Source organism: Lemur catta, chromosome 4, assembly GCF_020740605.2.
Source record: "Lemur catta isolate mLemCat1 chromosome 4, mLemCat1.pri, whole genome shotgun sequence".
Lineage (NCBI taxonomy): Eukaryota > Metazoa > Chordata > Mammalia > Primates > Lemuridae > Lemur > Lemur catta.
Window position 1 is genome coordinate 41894387 of NC_059131.1, and position 19547 is coordinate 41913933.

Here is a 19547-nt window from a genome sequence, read left to right on the forward strand (position 1 = left end):
AGACCCTGATGAACCGATGCGGGATGAGCTTCATCAGTCATCTCCTAGCAACCGCACAGCCCCCGGGGCCTGCTGCTAACCTGGACCTGCCTCTCCTGCGAATCTCGCCTTGCAAGGAGGCAGCAAAGGAAAGGCTTATTGAAGGCACCTCTTCTTTTGTTTTGAAGAAATAAAGCAAATTAACTGTATTTATTGTAAATTTAATTATACATCCAATATATTTTAATTTTGCAGAAAATAAGCTAAATGTCCAAATTATAGTAATCATTGATAATTATTATTCTCTTATTAGAGAAATAAATTATCCTCGAAATATAAAGCAGGCAAATGATGTGAAAACTAGATAACAAATAAGCAGTTATACATAGGGCTTTAGATTAATCTGTTCTCACCACTTTCCTAAATATTTGATTATGAATAATACTTAATACTAAAGGAAAATGCTCATGATATAATAGATGAAGAAAGATTAGATGATAGGCTGATCAGTGGAAATCTGGTTTTGTTTTTTCAAAGTCCATTGATGTAGAGAAAAGATTGGTTGGATATATTATACATCAAATATGGGCCCAAAAATTTGGAAGATCTAAATTTTTATCCATATTTTCTAAATGTCCTGTGACAGGCATATTCCATTTGAAATAGGGAAAATAAGAAATTAAGCTGTTGTAATTCTAAAGTCATGTTTTGAAAGACTTTTCGAAGTTAAATTTAGTTTTCCTAATGTTCTTATCTTGGAGGGTTAAACTGAACCCAGTTTTTAGAGCTGAAAATAGACTCATTGTCACAAAGCCAAATGGCTCTTCCAGTAAGTTTCATGAGATTTGTCACAAAATAGACAAGGTTTTTGTAACTCGCCTGAGTGGTTCCCTCATAGCCCTGTGTCTCAGATTAGAATGTTGGGTCAGCAATTTACTTGAGCGACTCATTACTGTACATTAGGAAGCTCAGCTGTTGCCAGGCACACATTTCATTTTGTGAAGTCCACTTAGTATATGAAATTTCTAATGTATTTGAGCCTAAAGAATATTCTTAAGGTCAACTTCTTACTCCTCTTTACAGCATATGAAATGTTTGGTTTTCCATGGAAGAAACAATTTATTTGACATTTGTGTTGTTTTCATACAGCCGATGGAAAATGTCTGGTGTCGGTTGGTTTAGACGATTTTCACAGTATTGTGTTTTGGGACTGGAAAAAGGGAGAAAAGATAGCCACAACAAGGTAAGAAGCTGCCGAGATCTCACGGCATCCCGCTGCTATCCTGCTTCAGTGTAAAGATCAATAGTTTTCATCTTCTGGTAAGATTTCATCTTCAAACTCAGATGAAACTCACATAGAAAGCTTAACACCCAAGTGAAAATGTATTGCAGTGTTTCATGGTGCCAACCTGACTTACAGCAGTCAATGTTTGTTGTGGGGAATCAGAAAATTCTGAAATCCTTTGCAGAGAGTTATTCACCACTTTGATTTTACTAATATATGCATTCTCTCTATCAAAGCTTTTTATCAACAATAGAAAAGCAGCTTTTCTCAGGCTTGTGCCTGGCCCCCTCATTTTTCCTGTCTTAGCGTCTGGTGAAGGATTGTCAATGTCACCGGAGTCAGAAGCACCGTTTGTCATGCGGCTGTGGCATGCTGGAAAGGAGGCCCCACCGTGTGCATCTGCCACTTGCTTTCAAAGCAGGCAAATTGTTTCCCTAATCTCCCCGTCTTATAAATAGACTTTTCAAGACCGACTGCCGTTTATAGACCACCTGTCCTCCCTTACCCCAGCCTCCCCGCCCTGCTGAATCAGCTCTAAGTCTGAACATGACTTTCCACCCCTACTCACATTGAACTCAGCTGTTTGCCTGGCTCTGGACGGGGGTCAAAAGAGTGGGCAGCCAAGGCCCAGCAATCGAGCTTGCTGCCCAGGCATGTTGTCAGTGTACCTCCCTGCCAGTTCTTCCCTGCATCACTGAGTCCTACCTTGCCATGTAAAATCATTTTGAAGTTGATGGCCTTGAATCCCAATATCCACTTTTTAAATTAACATTTTCCTTTACAATATTAAATAGGAAAAAGTTTTTTGGCAATTTGGCTTTAATAAATAAAGATCTATAAATTGCTAGAGACCCAGAGAAGCAGCAGATGGAGGCCTGAGGACTCCAGCTGACCGTCTTAGGAGAAAAAGAGAAGCTTTTCTGATGCCTGCTGTTGAGATGGAATTCTTGGCAGCAAATGGCAGCTCATAATCTGCCTGCCCAAGTGGTTTTGCTTTTGGTCTTTCTTTCTAGTGTTTCTCACTGTTTTACTACTCCTCTCTACTACTCAGATTCAGCGTCTTATCAGAACTCTGTTCTACTTGTAGACTAAAATACTGAATTTTAGTTTAATATTTCTGATAACATACCATCTGCATTTTATAGATAATCTTGGGGAAAGTACATGCCTGCATTTCAAAAGCAACAAAAATGCAACTTTCCTGCTAGAAAACCCTCTGCAGCTGGGGGTGGCTCACCGATTGTATGCCACAAACATTACTAGAAAGGAAAGAAATGTTTTTTAATATCAAAAAAGTATATATTTTTTATCTGCTTGGTAGATAGTGCTACTGTTACTTCATTAACACAGAGCTACTTAACACCATTATGTTAATAACACAATTTATATTTGGAATTGTTCCTGAGCCTTATGACACATTCCCAAAAACAAGACACCTACAGGATTGTCCTAAGGACATTTTTGCGATTGTGACATTAGCCAGTACTCTTTCCAAGGATGAATATCAAGGATTGTTAAAGTTCTTTGGAAGAATACTAGATTTTATAATGATAAGTAAATAAAAATATTTGTATAAATACCTATTTGCAAAATATTAAGAATGATATTGGCCGGGCGTGGTGGCTCACGCCTGTAATCCTAGCATTCTGGGAGGCTGAGGTGAGAGGATTGCTTGACATCAGGAGCTCAGGACCAGCCTGAGCAAGAGTGAGACCCCATCTCTACTAAAAATAGGAAAAGATTAGCTGGGCAACTAAAACTAGAAACAAAAAATTAGCTGGGCATGGTGGCATGCACCTGTAGTCCCAGCTACTCGGGAGGCTGAGGCAGGAGGATCACTTGAGCCCAGGAGTTTGAGGTTGCTGTGAGCTAGGCTGATGCCACGGCACTCTAGCCCAGGGGACAAAGCGAGACTCTGTCTCAAAAAAAAAAAAAAAAAAATTCAACTAGACAAATAAATAAAAAATTTGTGGCCTTAAGTCGGAGTGCTTAAGTAGACAGAACTTTAAAAACAGGGGCACAAAAGACGTGACAAAGAAGTAATGCTTCACTGAATGGTACCTTGCTGGCTTGCAGGAGTCATCTTGGCTCCTGAGAGGGCCTGATTCACTCTCAGACACAGGCACATACCTCACTGTGTGCTTCTGTGTCTCAGTCATTGCTGGCCTCGCCTCCAGCAAGGCTTAACGACAAACCTGCTTTTGGCAACTGAGTTGTTCTTGCAGGGTGGTCGGTCGCTCTGCAGCAGCCTCGGTGAGGCGCACAGCCAGTGGCCGTGGGGGGGCTGCTGGCCGTGCTGCTGGTGTCTGTGCTGATGTGCGCCAGCTGCACACGCTGCCCTGCGTTTGTGAAATGTGTAAATGGACCGGCTCTTCATCAGCTTAGAGAAACGAGAGAAAATCGGAATTGGTACATAAAAATCTTATTACAAGAGCTCTGTGAGACTCGATCCAATCTATTTGAACAATTTCCTTGCTTCTTTGCTAATTATAATAAGAGATTGCAGTTGGCTCCATTACAAATGGGTTTTTTAGTCTTTTATTTTCTTTTAAAGGTTATTCAAATTTTAGTCTAATGTACAAGCAACCCGTTTAAAAACCAAAGCCAATCTCTTCCAGGAGTAGTTAAATGGCCTCACATCAGTGTGAGTGGGACGGAATAACGAGACAGTTAAGCGCGGGGGCCTTCATGTTCCTTTAGCCATTACTTGCATTACTCCAGTGGGGGGTGTGGGTACCAATGACTAATTACCACGGGCACGCTTCGCCTCAGAGTTTGAACAGGAGGCATCTTAGGTGCAAAGTACAATTATCAAGGTGCCTAACAAGAAAATTTTCGATGTTAATCTGAAATAATTTTGCTATTAGAAAGTGTAGGAACAAAACGTGGGCCCACGTGTAGCAGGTATATAGAACTTCAGCACGAACATTTCTGTATTAACTTCATTGCTTGATCTACTTTGGGTCCCTGTCCTTACGGACATTTAATGAATATGATAGAGCCTCCTGCATACCGTGCTGACACCATTTCTTTCTCACTTTCTTTTTCAAAAATGTGTATCTCTTTTTAAAATAACACTTATTCTTTCTTCTGTTTTCAAAATAATATGCAATCATTATAGAAAAATTAGAAAGCACAGAAAGGCACCAAGAAAATGAAAATCATCTCTAATTCTACTGCCCAGACAATAGCCGTGGTTAACATTTTAGCATATATTTTTTAGTGTATATTCTTCTAGTGTTTTTCTTCCTTTTTATTCATATGTATGGGATATTGTACAGTCGCTCTGTAACTGGCTTTTGTGTTTATCACTCACCAGTATATCATCTGTCTTCTAATTTATGTTACCTGGCTTATTCTATGTTAGTATTCTATATTTTAAGCCATTTAAAAATCTTTTTTGGAGATGGGGTATAAATCATTCAGTCTTCCTGTTATGGGTTACTTTCACAAAAAGAGAGAAAACAAAATCTCACACAGGACTGGGCCTCTATGCAGATGAAAGGGTTCTGAAGGGACAGTGTGCAAATCAAGTCACCCCCTGTGCAGCTGCCTGGGCTTCTGGAAGGAGGCACCGTCCTTCCCTCTTCGCCTGTGTTTGCTGATAGGTGTAGGTGGCCCTACAGTGAATTACTTGTGACTGGGGCGTGAGGAATCTTCCAGTATTAGGACAGCGGTACAGGCTTCTACCTTCTTATTCTTTCAGTCTAGAACATGAAACTCTGCATTTTGTTTTTTACACACACACACACACACACACACACGAGTTGTAGGCTCCTCCCTACAAATTTAACAAGTGTCTAAAAAGAAAGGTTTCCAATCCGTGTTCTTTATTTGGGTATTGACATTGGCTAAACACTGTCGTACCATCATTAGCCAGTTGAGAACTTTTACCACAACAGAAACAACATTGGTGTTTTTATGGGGCTAAGAAATTAGATGAAAACTAAGAAGTTCCTCAAAAAAGATTTTTCTAAATGTTTGCATAGATGTAAGCAAGCAAAACAATTTTATCTCTAGGAAATACAATTGGTTGTATCTGTTCTTAATTTTCATTCTCGTTTTCTCTAGCCTCTTCTCTCTAAAGTGTATATTAATGGTTTAGAATCCCCGGGGATTTTCCTCCAATCAAGAACTCTTTGGCTGCTTAATGCCTTTTGTGGTTATCTGGTTCATGTCTCCTCTTGATGTTAAGCACATTTTCTCTTTTCTTTTATCTAAAAGTTTTCCTCTATCCTCATTGTTCGTGATATGTCCAGTGATGTTTTGTGGCTCTAATGTCCATGTTCGCTTTTAACTTTCAAAGAGACCGAGAGAGTGCCCCCAGATCAATTCCCTTTCTTTTCCTTGCCTCTCCCTGCGGGTCAGGAGACACCCTGTTCTTTTCTTTAAACTTTTTATTATGGAAATTTTCAAAGTTACACAAAGTAACTTTCCTTCCAAAAATGGAAGGAATAGGATGAGTCCCCTGTCCCATCTCCCAGCTGCAACAATGATCAACATTCTACAAATTGTGTAAATCTCTCCCCCCCTCACCTTTTTGCAAGAATATTTTAAAGAAAAGGCAAGGCATTGTCATTTGAACTATATGTACTTTCTTAGGCATTTCTAACTGAAAAGGCATATTTTTAAAGCCACCATGCCATTATTACAACTGACTCAAGCAACAGTAGTTTGTTTCTTGTTACCCAAGTCATAATCAAACATTTCTGATTGTTTCAAGGATGAGAGTTGGTTTCTTCAAATCAGTATCTAAACGAGGCCTGTGTGTTGTGTTGAGTTGTTATAGCTTTTAAGCCTCTTTGATTTTATAGCATTTCCCGTGGACCTTTTTACTGCCATGGATGCACTGGGTCGTCTGACCTATAGAATGTTGAACATTCTGGACTTGATTCTTGATGAAATAATTTCAGGCATTTCCCTGCATTTCCTGTAAATGATAATTAGGCTTGATTAGATTCACATTCAGTTTTTAAAAACGGTTTTATTGATAACTAATTCATATATGTCAACCTAAAGGAAAAAATGGAGGCAAAATTAATAGAGTTTATTTGGGCCAAGTTTAAGGACAGCAACCTGGGAGCAACAATTACAAGTGGGTTTTTAAAGGAAAAGAAGAGGCAGTTCCTATGTTGTTGACCAAAAATTTACATGAAAACAACACAAGCTATTATTGGCTGTACATTGTTCTTGGCATCACAAATTCCAGGAACGTGAAATAATAGGTGAGGCAGCTAGTCAGGAACAAAATGCCTCTGAACAGTTGCCCCTGCTGGGGGTGAGGTGGAGTGGGGGGCAGGTGACTGAAGTCTCTCTGGGCATGGTAATTTTGCACACCTCACATAGCTCACACTGCTCTGAGCTGTTTTTCTTTTTTCACATATGATACAAATTGCCCATTTAAAGTGTACAGTACAGTGGTTTTTAGCATATTTAGAGTTGTGCGATTATCACCACTGTCTAATTCCAGAACATTTTCATCCCCAAAAGAAACCTCCTACTTATTATCACTAATCTGCCTTCTGTCTGTGGATTTGCCTATTTTGAACATTTCATATAAGTGGAATTATGTAATACGTACAACGCAAGGTCCTTTTTGACTGCTTTCTTATACTTAGCATAATTTTTTAAGGTTCATCTATGTCATAGTATGTATCAGCATATCATTCCTTTTTATCGCTGAGTAATACTTCATTGTATAGATATATACCACATTTTATTCACTCATTAATTGATGGGTACATCAGTTGTCCACTTTTTAGCTGTTATGAATAATGTTGCTGTGAACACTTGTTTACAAGGTCTTGATATATGTTGATTCTGTATTTAATTTTATGTCCTGCAACTTTACTAAAGTATCCTGTTTATAGTCATTTTTAGATTATTTTCTTTTAAATTTTTCTAGACATACAATCAAATCATCTGCAAATAGAACCAGTTTTACCTTTTCTTTTCCAGCTCTTCTGCCTTTGTCTACTTGGCATTAGTTAATATGTGCAATACAGTGTTAAATAATAGGGGTAATAGTCTTGTTCCTGCCTCTGTTGGGAATGCCATTAAGTAAAAATCTGACTTTAGACTTCATGTATGTGTGGCTGTGCACGTGCACACACATACACACACACACAGCATGCATAAGCTACTGTTCCAGCATGTTTTGTCTTTAGAGAAAGGATAATGGCACACAGCATGACTAGAGAGCCAGGCTATTTATAGTTGTCTTGCATAAATCTGGGTTTCTTAAGGACAGGGAGTACAGGGAAATATAAATGTCTAAAGGCCAAGTCTGAAGCCTCCTTTAATTCCTACTTTATTGGGTGTTAATTGCTTTTTTTAATCACGACTGTTAGATTTTTGTCCAATATCTTTTAAGCATCTGTGAAAATGATCATGACTTTTCTCCTTACATATACTAATATGATGAATTGTATTAGTTGATTCCTTAGTATTGAATCACCCTTATATTTGGTCCTAGTGTATTATTGTTTAATACGCTTTTGGATTCTAGTTGCCTAATATTTTATTTAAGATTTTTGTATCTATATGCATACAGGAGACTGATCAATCATGTTCTTTCTGTGAATTGCTTTTCTTTTACATAGTGAAAATTATGTCCTAATATGCCAGAGAAGAACATCAAATAGTCCATTAGGCCCAGGAAACCCTTAGATTCTAATGTGATGACTCTGTACTTTAAAACAGAAATTTCCCTGACACTGTGAAATGCCAGGTCTACAGTCTATCCTTTTACATTTGTTCTTCTGCCACTTGGGTTATACATCTACATTTCTAAATGTGCAACATCCCCAAGTGCCTTGAATGAGTAGGTGACATCCTTTCTCCATGGCTGTGAGTGAAGGGCTTCAGTTTTTAATGAATACATTTCTAACCAAAAATTCATTTAACTCAAAGTGATGCCTTTCACAACGAGAATGGTATGTTTGAAGCCTCTCATTAATACTGTTGCATTGTATTTTCTTTTCTCCTGCACAAGATCTCTGTATCCGCAGAATTATTGCATTCCTATGAGGCCATTAGTTGTATCTTATGGAGACATTATGACATGTTTAAAATATTTCATTAATTTCTTAAAAACATAAGTGCACTTTGGTAAGCAATATTAGGGTAAGAGAAGGTTTAAACTTGTGAAGAAAAGCCAAAACTCATTATTTTAATGTAGACCTCTGTGTGTATTTTAAATCATTTTCTAATTTAGTTGTCCTGTTAGATGTGCTTAGTGAAAGTTAGACCAAATGGATGCTTTTAATAAAACTCTATATCAGTACTTCCATACAAACTGGAATTTTGTTTCCTATTTGTCTCTTGCAGAGGACATAAAGATAAGATATTTGTGGTAAAGTGTAACCCACACCATGTTGACAAACTGGTTACAGTTGGGATAAAGCACATCAAATTCTGGCAACAAGCAGGTACTGTCGTTTGGGTTTACCATTTATGTGGTCGAGAGCTTTACCCCAGCTGAAAAGAAAGAAAAAAGACAAGGCATTGCCGCTACCTGGCTTATCTTGGCAATCTAAAATAAAAATATGCCTAAAAAAATTCTCTTCGAAATTCACTTAGGACTGCTTAACATGTAAGCTGTGAAACTTAGAACACTCTATATGCTGTGCATCTTCCTCAATATCTAGAAAACTTTGGAAAATGTTCTGTTCTGAAAATAATTATTTTTATATTTAGTCTTCTGTTCTGAAAGTAGTAATTATGTTGGACTACTGAGCAGGAAATAATCTCTTTGGGTGAATAAAATGTTCAATATTTTGAAGATTCCTTTATCTGTCACTGAATTTAGCACATGCATTCAACTCTGATTCTGCACACAGTGGTCAAAATAAATATTTGTTGATTATAATGTTGCTGATAATGGTGAGCAAATAAGCATGGCAGAACGTGGAAGAATATCTTATTCTTCTCACTAATAAGCCAGACCCATTGTTGCAATTGTTTCTGAATTCCTTGTATCAATTTTTGTACGAAGCTCAATCTTACAATGCACAAAACGCTAGTAAGGTACTGCTCAGGGCTTTTTGCTTTCAAAGAAAGGATGATGCCACCCAGTGTGTCTGGAGAGCCAGCCTGTAGGGAGTTGTCTTGAATGAAGCTGCAAGGAAATGTGCATGTCTGAGGGACGAATCTGATGGTTTGTCCCAGTACACTACCTTCTCCTACATAATTTTTCTCACCCCCGAATTGCTGTGATAAAAATTGAGGCGGAACACATATAACATTCTTATGTTTTGCATTTGCAGTTGGTACTGTTTTATTCTTTTTGGTCAGTATTCATGACTTTCCTCACTCCCCCAGGCACTTAGTCTCTCCTTCCTCTGACTGGCACAGAACTTACGCTGAGCCTTGGGTAGACACGTGCCTTCGGCTGAGATGTGGCTGGAGTCCTCTCTCCAGCTGTACCCTGTTCATTGACGACAGGAACTCTTTCTTTGCATCTTCCTGTCCCCTCATGGAGCACTGGGTCCACCACAGAATAGGGATTCAGTAAACACTGAATTAATGAATGAGTGAATGAGAAGTCCTCTTATAATATTTTTATGATCTTCGTAACTTTTATACGTCTTTATGTGTACAAATAATGAAGGTTTTTCATTGAAGGTAGTCACTCTACATGCTCATAGGAAATTTCAATTAATTTTTGTAAGTAATAAATACTCTCGGTCCACTCCAGGTGGGGGCTTCACTTCTAAAAGAGGAACTTTTGGAAGTGTCGGAAAATTGGAAACAATGATGTGTGTTTCTTATGGACGAATGGAAGATCTAGTGTTCTCGGGAGCAGCTACTGGAGATATTTTTATTTGGAAAGACAGTCTACTACTGAAGACAGTGAAAGCTCACGATGGGCCTGTGTTTGCGATGTATGCATTGGATAAGGTATGGCTTGTTTTTCAGAATTCATTTTCCTCGTCAGCTTTCTAAAATTATAAGGTCGTCTGAGGAATGCCACCAAGAGGATGCCTGTATCTAAAAACACTCCTATCTGAATTAGGAAGTAGTTGTCAGGAAACTCAGTTGAGGGAAGATAGTGAGGGGAACATAAATATTTCTATGATTTTTTGTTTATAATTGTTTCTTTATATGCAATTTCTCTCCACTTTTTTTCACACTTGCTCTTCCTGGCTTTCACTTATAAGGAAACTTAAGTGCCAGGATAAATGTGGACACACAGTAGCAGAAGAGTACTAAGAAGGATCTCAGTGTTGTTTTCCTCCTTGGTGATACAATGAACAGAGACCTGGAAGTATCAAGTAGGCAGATTATTTGTCTGTACATTAATTTGTTATGACCAGAAGTTACGTTCATAACCAGTTTGCTCCTGTGTAGACAGGCTCAGCTTTAGCAAGAGTGTTACAGTGAAGTGAGTTCACTGGCCATGCTTCCGCTCAAGCTCTTCATTGCCCTGGTCTGTCCACCTGCCTTGCAGTGTTCCTTTACAAAGATAACACTTACCTCTGTCTTGGTCCGTTTTTAGTGCTCTAACAGAATTCCTGAGACTGGGTATTTTATGATGAACAGAAATTTATTGGCTCATAGTTCTGGACTGAAAGTCCAAGATCAAGGGGCTGCATCTGGTGAGGGCCTTGTTGCTGCATCGTCCCATGGCAGAAGGTGGAAGGGCAAGGGACAGTGAGAGGGGGCCAAGTAGTTCACTGTTTTATGATGAACCTGCTGCTGCAATAATGGCATTAATCCATTCATGAGGACTCTGCCTCTTTTAAGAGCCTTAACCACCTCTTAAAGGTCCCACATCTTGATACTGTTACAGTGGCAATTAAATTTCAACATGAGTTTTGGAGGGAACAAACATTTAAACCATAGCACCTTCAATGCTATTAAGACACCTTCTACAATCAACTTGCCAGCAAATACCAGTTTTTTCCATTTACTTGGTGGTACCAGTTCATCTGTGCTCTCTGACTTCTAGTCTAAGCATCCCAACACACCTAGCTAAGATAAGCCTCACTTTTCATTTACCTGTCCCCGGGTAAATATGTTGATCCTACTGCAAAGGTAGGTTCATGTTAGATGTGCAACTGTAATGGTTGTTGTAGTGGTTAAGCTGTTTTTTACTGGCAAATGTGTTTTTGGTTAAACTGCAAATGTTAGAAAAGATTAAAGCAGAATGCAGAATTTCTGTAGGCACAGAAGTAGATATGATATAACTTGTTTAAACTCTCTTGTTTGGTAAGTTAAGCTGCAGAATCATGGGGAAAGACAAGGTATCACAATATCATATACTGCATTTAAACTTAATTTGAGGATTAAATTTCCCTTGGTACAAATTCTATATTAAGAATAAGGACATTTAATGTAATATACTTCAAAATATTATTTCTTTGTGAACTTCATTGAAATGCACCAAATTAAAAGTTTCTGAGAAAACAATGAGTTACTCAGTATTTTTCTTAAAAAAAATAACCTTTCTAAGAACAGTTGGTATATATGATAAGCTACTAGAAAGGAAAACTAGTAAAGCCAAAAAATCATAAGCTTAGAACAAGAATGAAGATCACTGTTCAGTAAAAATAATATGCATATATATATATATATATATACCCAATATGTTAAACTTTCTACTTTCTAGGTTTTGTAAAAAATTAATCTGGATTTTAATTGTGGAAATTGATATCTATTGAACAAAATATTAACAGTAGGATAGTTTCATTATATTGAGGACCTAAGTTACTCTTTTTTTTTTTTTTTTTTTTTGAGACAGAGTCTCACTGTGTTGCCCAGGCTAGAGTGAGTGCCGTGGTGTCAGCCCAGCTCACAGCAACCTCAAACTCCTGGGCTTAAGCGATCCTCCTGCCTCAGCCTCCCGAGTAGCTGGGACTACAGGCATGCGTCACCATGCCCAGCTAATTTTTTCTATATATATATTTTAGTTGGCCAGATAACTTGTTTCTATTTTAGTAGAGACGGGGTCTCACTCTTGCTGAGGCTGGTCTCAAACTCCTGACCTCGAGCAATCCACCCGCCTGAGCCTCCCAGAGTGCTAGGATTATAGGCGTGAGCCACCGCACCCGGCCCTAAGTTACTCTTAAATAATGAAGTTTTCTTCCTTCTTATGTAACAATAATTTTGAATTGTGATGTTACTTCCAATCCATTTGGTAGGAGTATATGAAATACCAGAAACTCTGCTAGGTTCGGGGGCTGGTCCTGAACCACAGGAACTCATGCTCCGGATGGGAGACTGGGCACAGAGCCAGTGTGCCGACTGCCAGCCATGGTCTGAGGAGAGTGCAGTGAACACAGGGAGAATGTGCTTAATCCTGCTAGAGAAGTTGGGAGAGATGCTTTCTGAAAGTATTATATAAAGAATGGTCTTGCTATAATAGCTTTTTCAGTCTCATATATTTAGGTAGATAACCATCACAAAGCTGCGTTACCCATGGGGGAATCCTCTTGGGGCTGGGTGGGTAACTGGGCATTTTGATGTGTGTATAACACCTACCATGTGCCTTCACAGGGCTTTGTAACAGGTGGAAAGGATGGAATCGTGGAGCTCTGGGATGATATGTTTGAAAGATGCTTGAAGACTTATGCCATTAAAAGAGCAGCATTGTCAACTAGCTCAAAAGGTGCCACTCTGAAATATGCAATAGAAATCTTTCTGTTCACAGGGATGGACAAGATAGTACTGAAGTTTTTGGAAAACTATTATCAAATCAATTCTTTCTTTCTCCCACGTTCAGAGATCTCAGCCCCTGATAGAAATGTCAAGGATGACTGCCTAGCACCTAGTACTTTAGAACTAATAAAAATCAAATTTATATAGTAATTAGTCTTTTTCTGGTCATTGTTCTATTAAATACAACATGTCCCCCTACTCCCAGGCTTGCTTTTGGAAGATAACCCTTCCATTCGTGCCATCACTTTGGGACATGGACATATCCTGGTGGGAACGAAAAATGGAGAGATTCTGGAAATCGATAAGAGCGGCCCAATGACGCTACTCGTGCAGGTACTGTGTGTGTACATATTCTAAACCACAGTTCAGGGCTGGGACTAGGGAGAGGCAAGGGAGGTGCTTAGGGTGCAGAATTTCAGGAGGTACCCTTGGTTGTGTAAGTGTTGAATTAGTTACCTATTGCTGTGTAACAAATTGCCACAAGCTTAGCAGCTTAAGCCAACATGTGGTTATTATTGCACAGTTTCTATGGACCAGAAATCTGAGCACAGCCTAGCCCAGTCCTCTGCTAAGGGTTTTACAAGGCTGCAGTAAGGGCCAGGGTGGCAGTCTCATCTGAGGCTCAGCTGAGGAAGATTTTTCCCAGCTCACTGAAGTTGTTGGCAGAATTCAGTTCTTTGTGGTTGTAGGACTGAGGGCTTTTTTTTTTTTCTTGCTTGCTGTTGGTCTGCAAAAACACAAATCTCACAAGCAGCTAGGATGGAGAACATGCATCCTTGAAGCATGACCTCTTTTTGCTCCAGCTGTTCTTGCTTTTGTTGTTTCCTTCCAAACTGATTTTTTTTTCTCTCTGACCATAACTTCTTATTTAATTTCATTGAAAAGTATTTCTTTTTAAACTCCAAATGTTTGCCAGCTATGCCAGTATGAAAATTGTTTCATACATGCTATATTGCTAAATATCTTGGAATATTTATACTGTGATATGATTTAAACAGCAGCGTAAGATTTAAACTCCAAGTCTTCTCATTTTAACAAGTATTATGTTATAGCTGAGGCAATTTTATTTAAGTATGTTGTAAACTTGAATGATAAATGCTTTTCACTTTTTGGTTCTCTACAATTTTCTTCTTTCCTATATTTGTTTCCATTGCTCTAATAATAAAAATAACCACAACTACCACTTACTGAGTACCTATTATGTGTCCGGCCTTACTATTGTGCAAAATTCCTCTCTCATCTCCACAACAGAATTGCTCAGTTGAAATTGTTTCATAGATGAGGAACCCAAAGCCCAGTAAATTGCCCGCAGCTACATGCTAAGAACTGCAGAGCTGGGATTCGAACCAAGGTTTGTCATTGCACCGGGCTGTTCCTTCCCCACGTCTCCTAGTGTGGGTACGAGGGAAAGCCCCTGAGCAATGGGGTGGCCGGTGGAGCTGGTAGAACCTGCACATCAGATGTTGGTTACACCGTTCTCACCTTACATGTGCACCGTTCTTTCCCTTTTTTCTCAGCATCCCTCTTTTCTCTGTCTGTTCCATCATTTACTGTTTCCTTTTAGGTAGAACTCAGTAGTTCAGTTCAACTGATGTCTGCTGGGCTCCTGCCAAGGTCAGCCCTGTGCTCTGCGGTGTACACCGTGGAACAAGGGCTTCCTGCTCTCTGGGGGCTAACAGTCGCTTGAGCCCAGGAGTTTGAGGCTGCAGTGAGCTATGATCATGGCACTGCACTCCAGCCTAGGAAACAGAGCAAGACCATGTCTTTTAAAAAAAAAAACCTGAAAAGTTTCTTCCAACCTGCCTCACTCGCTGTTTGTTCCTATGTTATGGAGGAATTAAAATAATAAGATTAGATTGTGGAAATAGAATTTTGAAATCAGAATGAAGCAGTGGTTCGAAAGGATCTCAGAATCCACAACAACCGTGTCCTCAAGCAGAACATACGAAGGGGCTGAGTTTGTAGAAGAGCCGCAAGCAGAGCTGGTCTGGGGGGATGTGGGGTTGACAGCTGACCTGTCCTCTGACAGGGACTCTGAGGCTGAGAGGCTCCTGAACAGAAGAAAAATAGAAAACTGGGGATGTAGGGTGCTCCCAAATCCCATAAATCTAATCCCATAAATCTTCAGCCCCTCATTTTCTCAGATATTTGAATGTCAGCTGTATTTGGAACTTTGCATCTTCTGCCAAATTACTGTTTTGCCCAAATAGCTTCCCAGTTAAATTGGAATCATCCATTTTCTCTTTGGAAAGCTGCCTGTTCCCAAAAGCATTCCAGCTACAAACACCTTTCAGATGCCTGTGTAAGGTCTTCCTTTTTTACTGAGCAAAGCGTTTTTATTATTAGCCATTAAAAGCAGAAATTCAGTAAATAATTTGGTCTGTTTCACTGCTCTGTGCACTAATCTCTTCTTTACACTGCATTATTGAGTGACAAATTGTAGGAATCAAAGTCATTTTCTCCTTGGTTTTATTTTTGTTATTTTAAGCCAGCCAAGTGTGTCTGTGACAAGATACAGGGCTGTGGACTTGCTCCAGTGCACGTTAAGCACCTTTCAGGTTTCTGATGTTCACTGTTGGCACATGGACAGACCAACTTGTGAACAGATGCTAAACTCGAGCTACACCTAGGACTCTTGAAATGAAAATTCAGCTCTATTTCTGCTCTGCCAAATGCTGTGCAGTCAAAGCACTAAAATTGCATAAATAATGAGAATATTGCTGTCCAATTCCACTGACAAAGATAGGTGGCACCTACATCTTTTAGGATATGATTTTGTTGAAGGAAGCAGTTTGTGTCCTTGTGATCAAGTTGCTTTACTTAGGAGGTATGTATATATTAAGTTTATTCAGTATCAACCAGGATAAAATGAGGGCATTTCACTCTTCACCTGGGTGTTTCTAAGTGAGAAGGTATTTGGCATCATATAAACAAGAGCAATAAGCAAGGAGTCCGTGTTTTGCTTTCCAGATGAACGAGTTAACATCACATGGGCCCAGCTGTAGATTCAAGTGAAAAAATTTCGTGCAATTATTTTGGCTAAAGGAAGCCCAGACTGTGTTTGTCTTTGCACCTGTTTGGGTACTCTTGGTCCGGATGTGCAGCATGAGGCTGAAGAAGGGCTCTCCAAATAGCAGAGCAGAGTTTATGTTGCCCCTCGTCCTCTCCCACAGGGCCACATGGAGGGAGAGGTGTGGGGGTTGGCCGCGCACCCTCTCCTGCCCATCTGTGCAACCGTGAGTGATGATAAAACGCTTCGGATCTGGGAATTATCCGCCCAGCACCGGATGCTGGCAGTACGGAAACTCAAAAAAGGTACGTAGCATCCCCTTACACATCTGTAAAAGTGTTTACAAGCAACGAATGTGTTGGGTTTATTCATTCATTCGACAAATGTTTACTGAGAGCCGCTGTTATATGCTCAAAAACATGCTGGGCAATGAGAATTCAGTGTGTGTTGCTGCAGTCATCACTGAGCACAGGTAGAATTACACCAAAAGGCTGGCCCGATCCGGCTCCATTGTTCACGGCATTTTCCTTGCACTGCACCGACACTTGCCACCTGGGGGCAATATGTCCTTCCTCTTGTCATCGGGAGCTGTGGGACTCAGTTGAGGCTTATTAGCTCATAAGGAATGCGGTTTGTCTTTGTGAATAACGGTCTCCAGAACTTACTGATTACTGGAAAACAGAGGTCAGTTATGTAGAAAAACAATACTTAAGAAGCAAGAGGTATACTGAAAAGCACAAATTCAGCAAACATTTACTGAGTAGCTTCTGAGTGTCAGGCACTGGGGTCCCAAGGTGAATGTCCCATCTCTAGCGTGAGCTGGACAAGACTTGAACAGGGTTCGAGCAACAGAAAGTCCATTCAAATTGGGTGATTTGAGGATAGTCTAAAAATACAGGTCTATTATAAAGGGATGGGGACAGCATAAGAAATGACAGTGCTATAGTGCAGCGCCATGCGGCTGGTAACAGTGGGTTCCATCACCAGCCCCGGCCTGAAGGAGCAAGAGGACAGAGTGATTCCTGCAACCTTGAAAGCAGCAGCTGTGATGGTCAGCGAGGGGACTTGGACAGTGTGCAGTGTGACCCTGCAGGAGGCAGCGAGGGGAATAAATACCCCAACCTCCCCATCCTTCCTCCGTGCCTCCAGTCTCCTGTTCATGCTTCTCCTGCTCATGCAAACCCGGCCAGATGACAAGGGAGCCCATTGCAGCAGTCCACGCAGGCCAGCGCTGGACACAAAGCAGGGCAGAGAATGGCAAAGAGGGGAGGGGAGGGACAAAGAAGATAATCTGGCACAAATGAGGTACCACAGAGGCTCGGAAGAGACCTACTGGCTGGGACTACTTCATCGGGGAGGTGTCAGGGGGGCTGAGACTCAAAAGTTCTGAAGATGAGAGGAAGAGATGGGGGCCTGGCCCTAGAATATTTGCACAGAGTAGTTTTGTAGGCAGAGAGACATGAGGAGTGTATTCTAGGAGAGTAAAACGAAGAAAGACGTCAAGACAGCAGTAAGAGTCGTGAGGGTGGCTAGCATCGCTGAGCCAGAGACGGTGCTAGCACTTCACATTTAGTCTTCGTGGGAACCCAGTGAATAATGCCGTTATTATTGCCAATTACAGATTAGGAAACTGAGGCACAAGGAACTTAAGTTATTTGCACAGCTAGTAAGTAAGTAATAAGAAACTGAATTCAAACCCGGGCAGCACGGCTCCGGAGGGCACACCTGTGGCCACTGCTGGATGCTGCCTCCCTCTGCCGTGTTGCCTCTCTCTACCCCAGACTCCCCGGCCCTGGCAGGTGGGGGAGCCAGGATTCAAACCCAGGTCTGAGTCCAAAGCCCATGCTTTCAACCACTGCAAGCTAGAATCATTTTGGCCCCTAATTTATATTGGGGAAATGATAGACCAAGACCTCATTGTAGGAGACTTGAATGTCATTTAATGGACTTTATTCCCTAGGTTAAAAATTAGTGGAAAAGAACAACTGTTGACCCATCTTTAATAGGATGACCATTCAACCCAGTTTACCCCTGTTGTTCTGGTGTAATTATTAATAGCTCTCCTTTTCACTCTCACATGTGTCCTGGTTTGTACAATAAATTAAAGATAACCTGATCTTGATAACTCCTGAAGGGCAGGCTTGTTCTCCCAGTACCAGCACCGTGTCTGATTCATAGTAGGTAAATAAGTGCTAGGTGCTTGAACCAATAAATACATGATTTAGATGAGCCAATTTCAGGTTATTGGTATAAACATACCTTGCAGTGTAGTGTCAACAGTGACAGGAGTTTGTAGGGACACTCAGTATGAAATGCCACAGCACAAGGCTGAGTGGCTGTCCCGTCCCTGGGTCTGTGCTTACCAAAGTCTTGTCAATAAGAGTGGTGGCAGGGGGTGGGTATTCTCTTCAACGGGCTTCCTACTAAACATGCCCCCACGAAGTGAACGCTCCTCATTGAGGAACGTCTCCCTGTGGCCTACAAGGAAGTGGAAAACACAGCTGGAGCAGCACTGTCATCCCGGTCCCGATGAGTCCTGCAGATTCCCCTCGAGAGGCTGTTGTCCATGTTCCATTCTTCCCATGACAGAAGAGGCAGGAACAACATCTTTCACCCCGAGAATGATGCACTATGATCCATGGATCAGAGAATTGGAGTGGCTAAAAGTATTAATAGAACAAGGTTCTCTAAAGCCAGTTTGTAGATAAGGCATGATATCCAAAAAATGATTTCTAGAAATGTTATTACAGAACTCCTGTTCTTATATATTACCTCTTTTCTTGGAAGAAAAGATACCAATTAATATTCTACTCCTTTTCTCCATTTTGCCCCACTTGTCTTTTGAAAATCTCAGGTATTCCGATACTAAGAAATGAGTGAATAAACCTCATAGAAACTGAAAATGTACTTTTTACATTATCATTTTCCTTGGATTTGGGGGGAGGAAAGAGATGTTTTAAATTATGAAACTTTAGTTCTCACACTTGTAGTGTTGAAGACACAGTCACATGTCCGTGCATATTGCATATAAGCAAATGTCTCCATCTCCTCATTTGGTTTGCTTGACCCTGCAGTGCTGGATCAAAACAGCGTTCTTTGTGGATTCTTTCACAGGTGGACGATGTTGTGCCTTCTCCCCTGACGGGAAAGCCTTAGCAGTCGGCTTGAATGATGGGAGTTTCCTGGTTGTAAATGCTGACACTGTTGAAGACATGGTCTCCTTCCATCACAGAAAAGAAATGATCTCTGACATTAAATTTTCCAAAGGTGATAATGACCACAGATACTTTTTAAAATACCACAGTCTGGGGACAAAAAATTGACAAGAATGGACTATTTTATTAACAAATGTTTCCTTGATCTTTTCCCCACTTTAAAATACTAAGTAAACTCCCATATAAAATGTTTCAGTGCTAACTGCACCTTTTTCTTCATAGACACGGGAAAATACCTTGCCGTGGCATCCCATGATAACTTTGTGGATATTTACAACGTGCTTACGAGCAAAAGGGTTGGCATCTGTAAAGGTGCTTCTAGTTACATTACACACATTGACTGGGACTCCAGAGGTAAAGTATGTTGTGTCTTTTAAAATATAATTTCTGTGTTTAA

The 19547-nt window shown here is 40.3% G+C and overlaps 1 protein-coding gene across 1 annotated transcript in view; it reads left to right on the forward strand.

Moving 5' to 3' along the window:
• The window catches only part of EML6 (EMAP like 6), a 227285-nt gene that overhangs the window by 148369 nt on the left and 59369 nt on the right, over positions 1-19547 (forward strand). The window contains exons 16-23 of the mRNA XM_045549610.1: positions 1129-1222; positions 8594-8694; positions 9963-10165; positions 12764-12875; positions 13131-13258; positions 16099-16240; positions 19050-19202; positions 19373-19504. Coding sequence (XP_045405566.1) covers positions 1129-1222; positions 8594-8694; positions 9963-10165; positions 12764-12875; positions 13131-13258; positions 16099-16240; positions 19050-19202; positions 19373-19504 — 1065 coding nt within the window. The remainder of the gene's footprint in view (positions 1-1128; positions 1223-8593; positions 8695-9962; positions 10166-12763; positions 12876-13130; positions 13259-16098; positions 16241-19049; positions 19203-19372; positions 19505-19547) is intronic.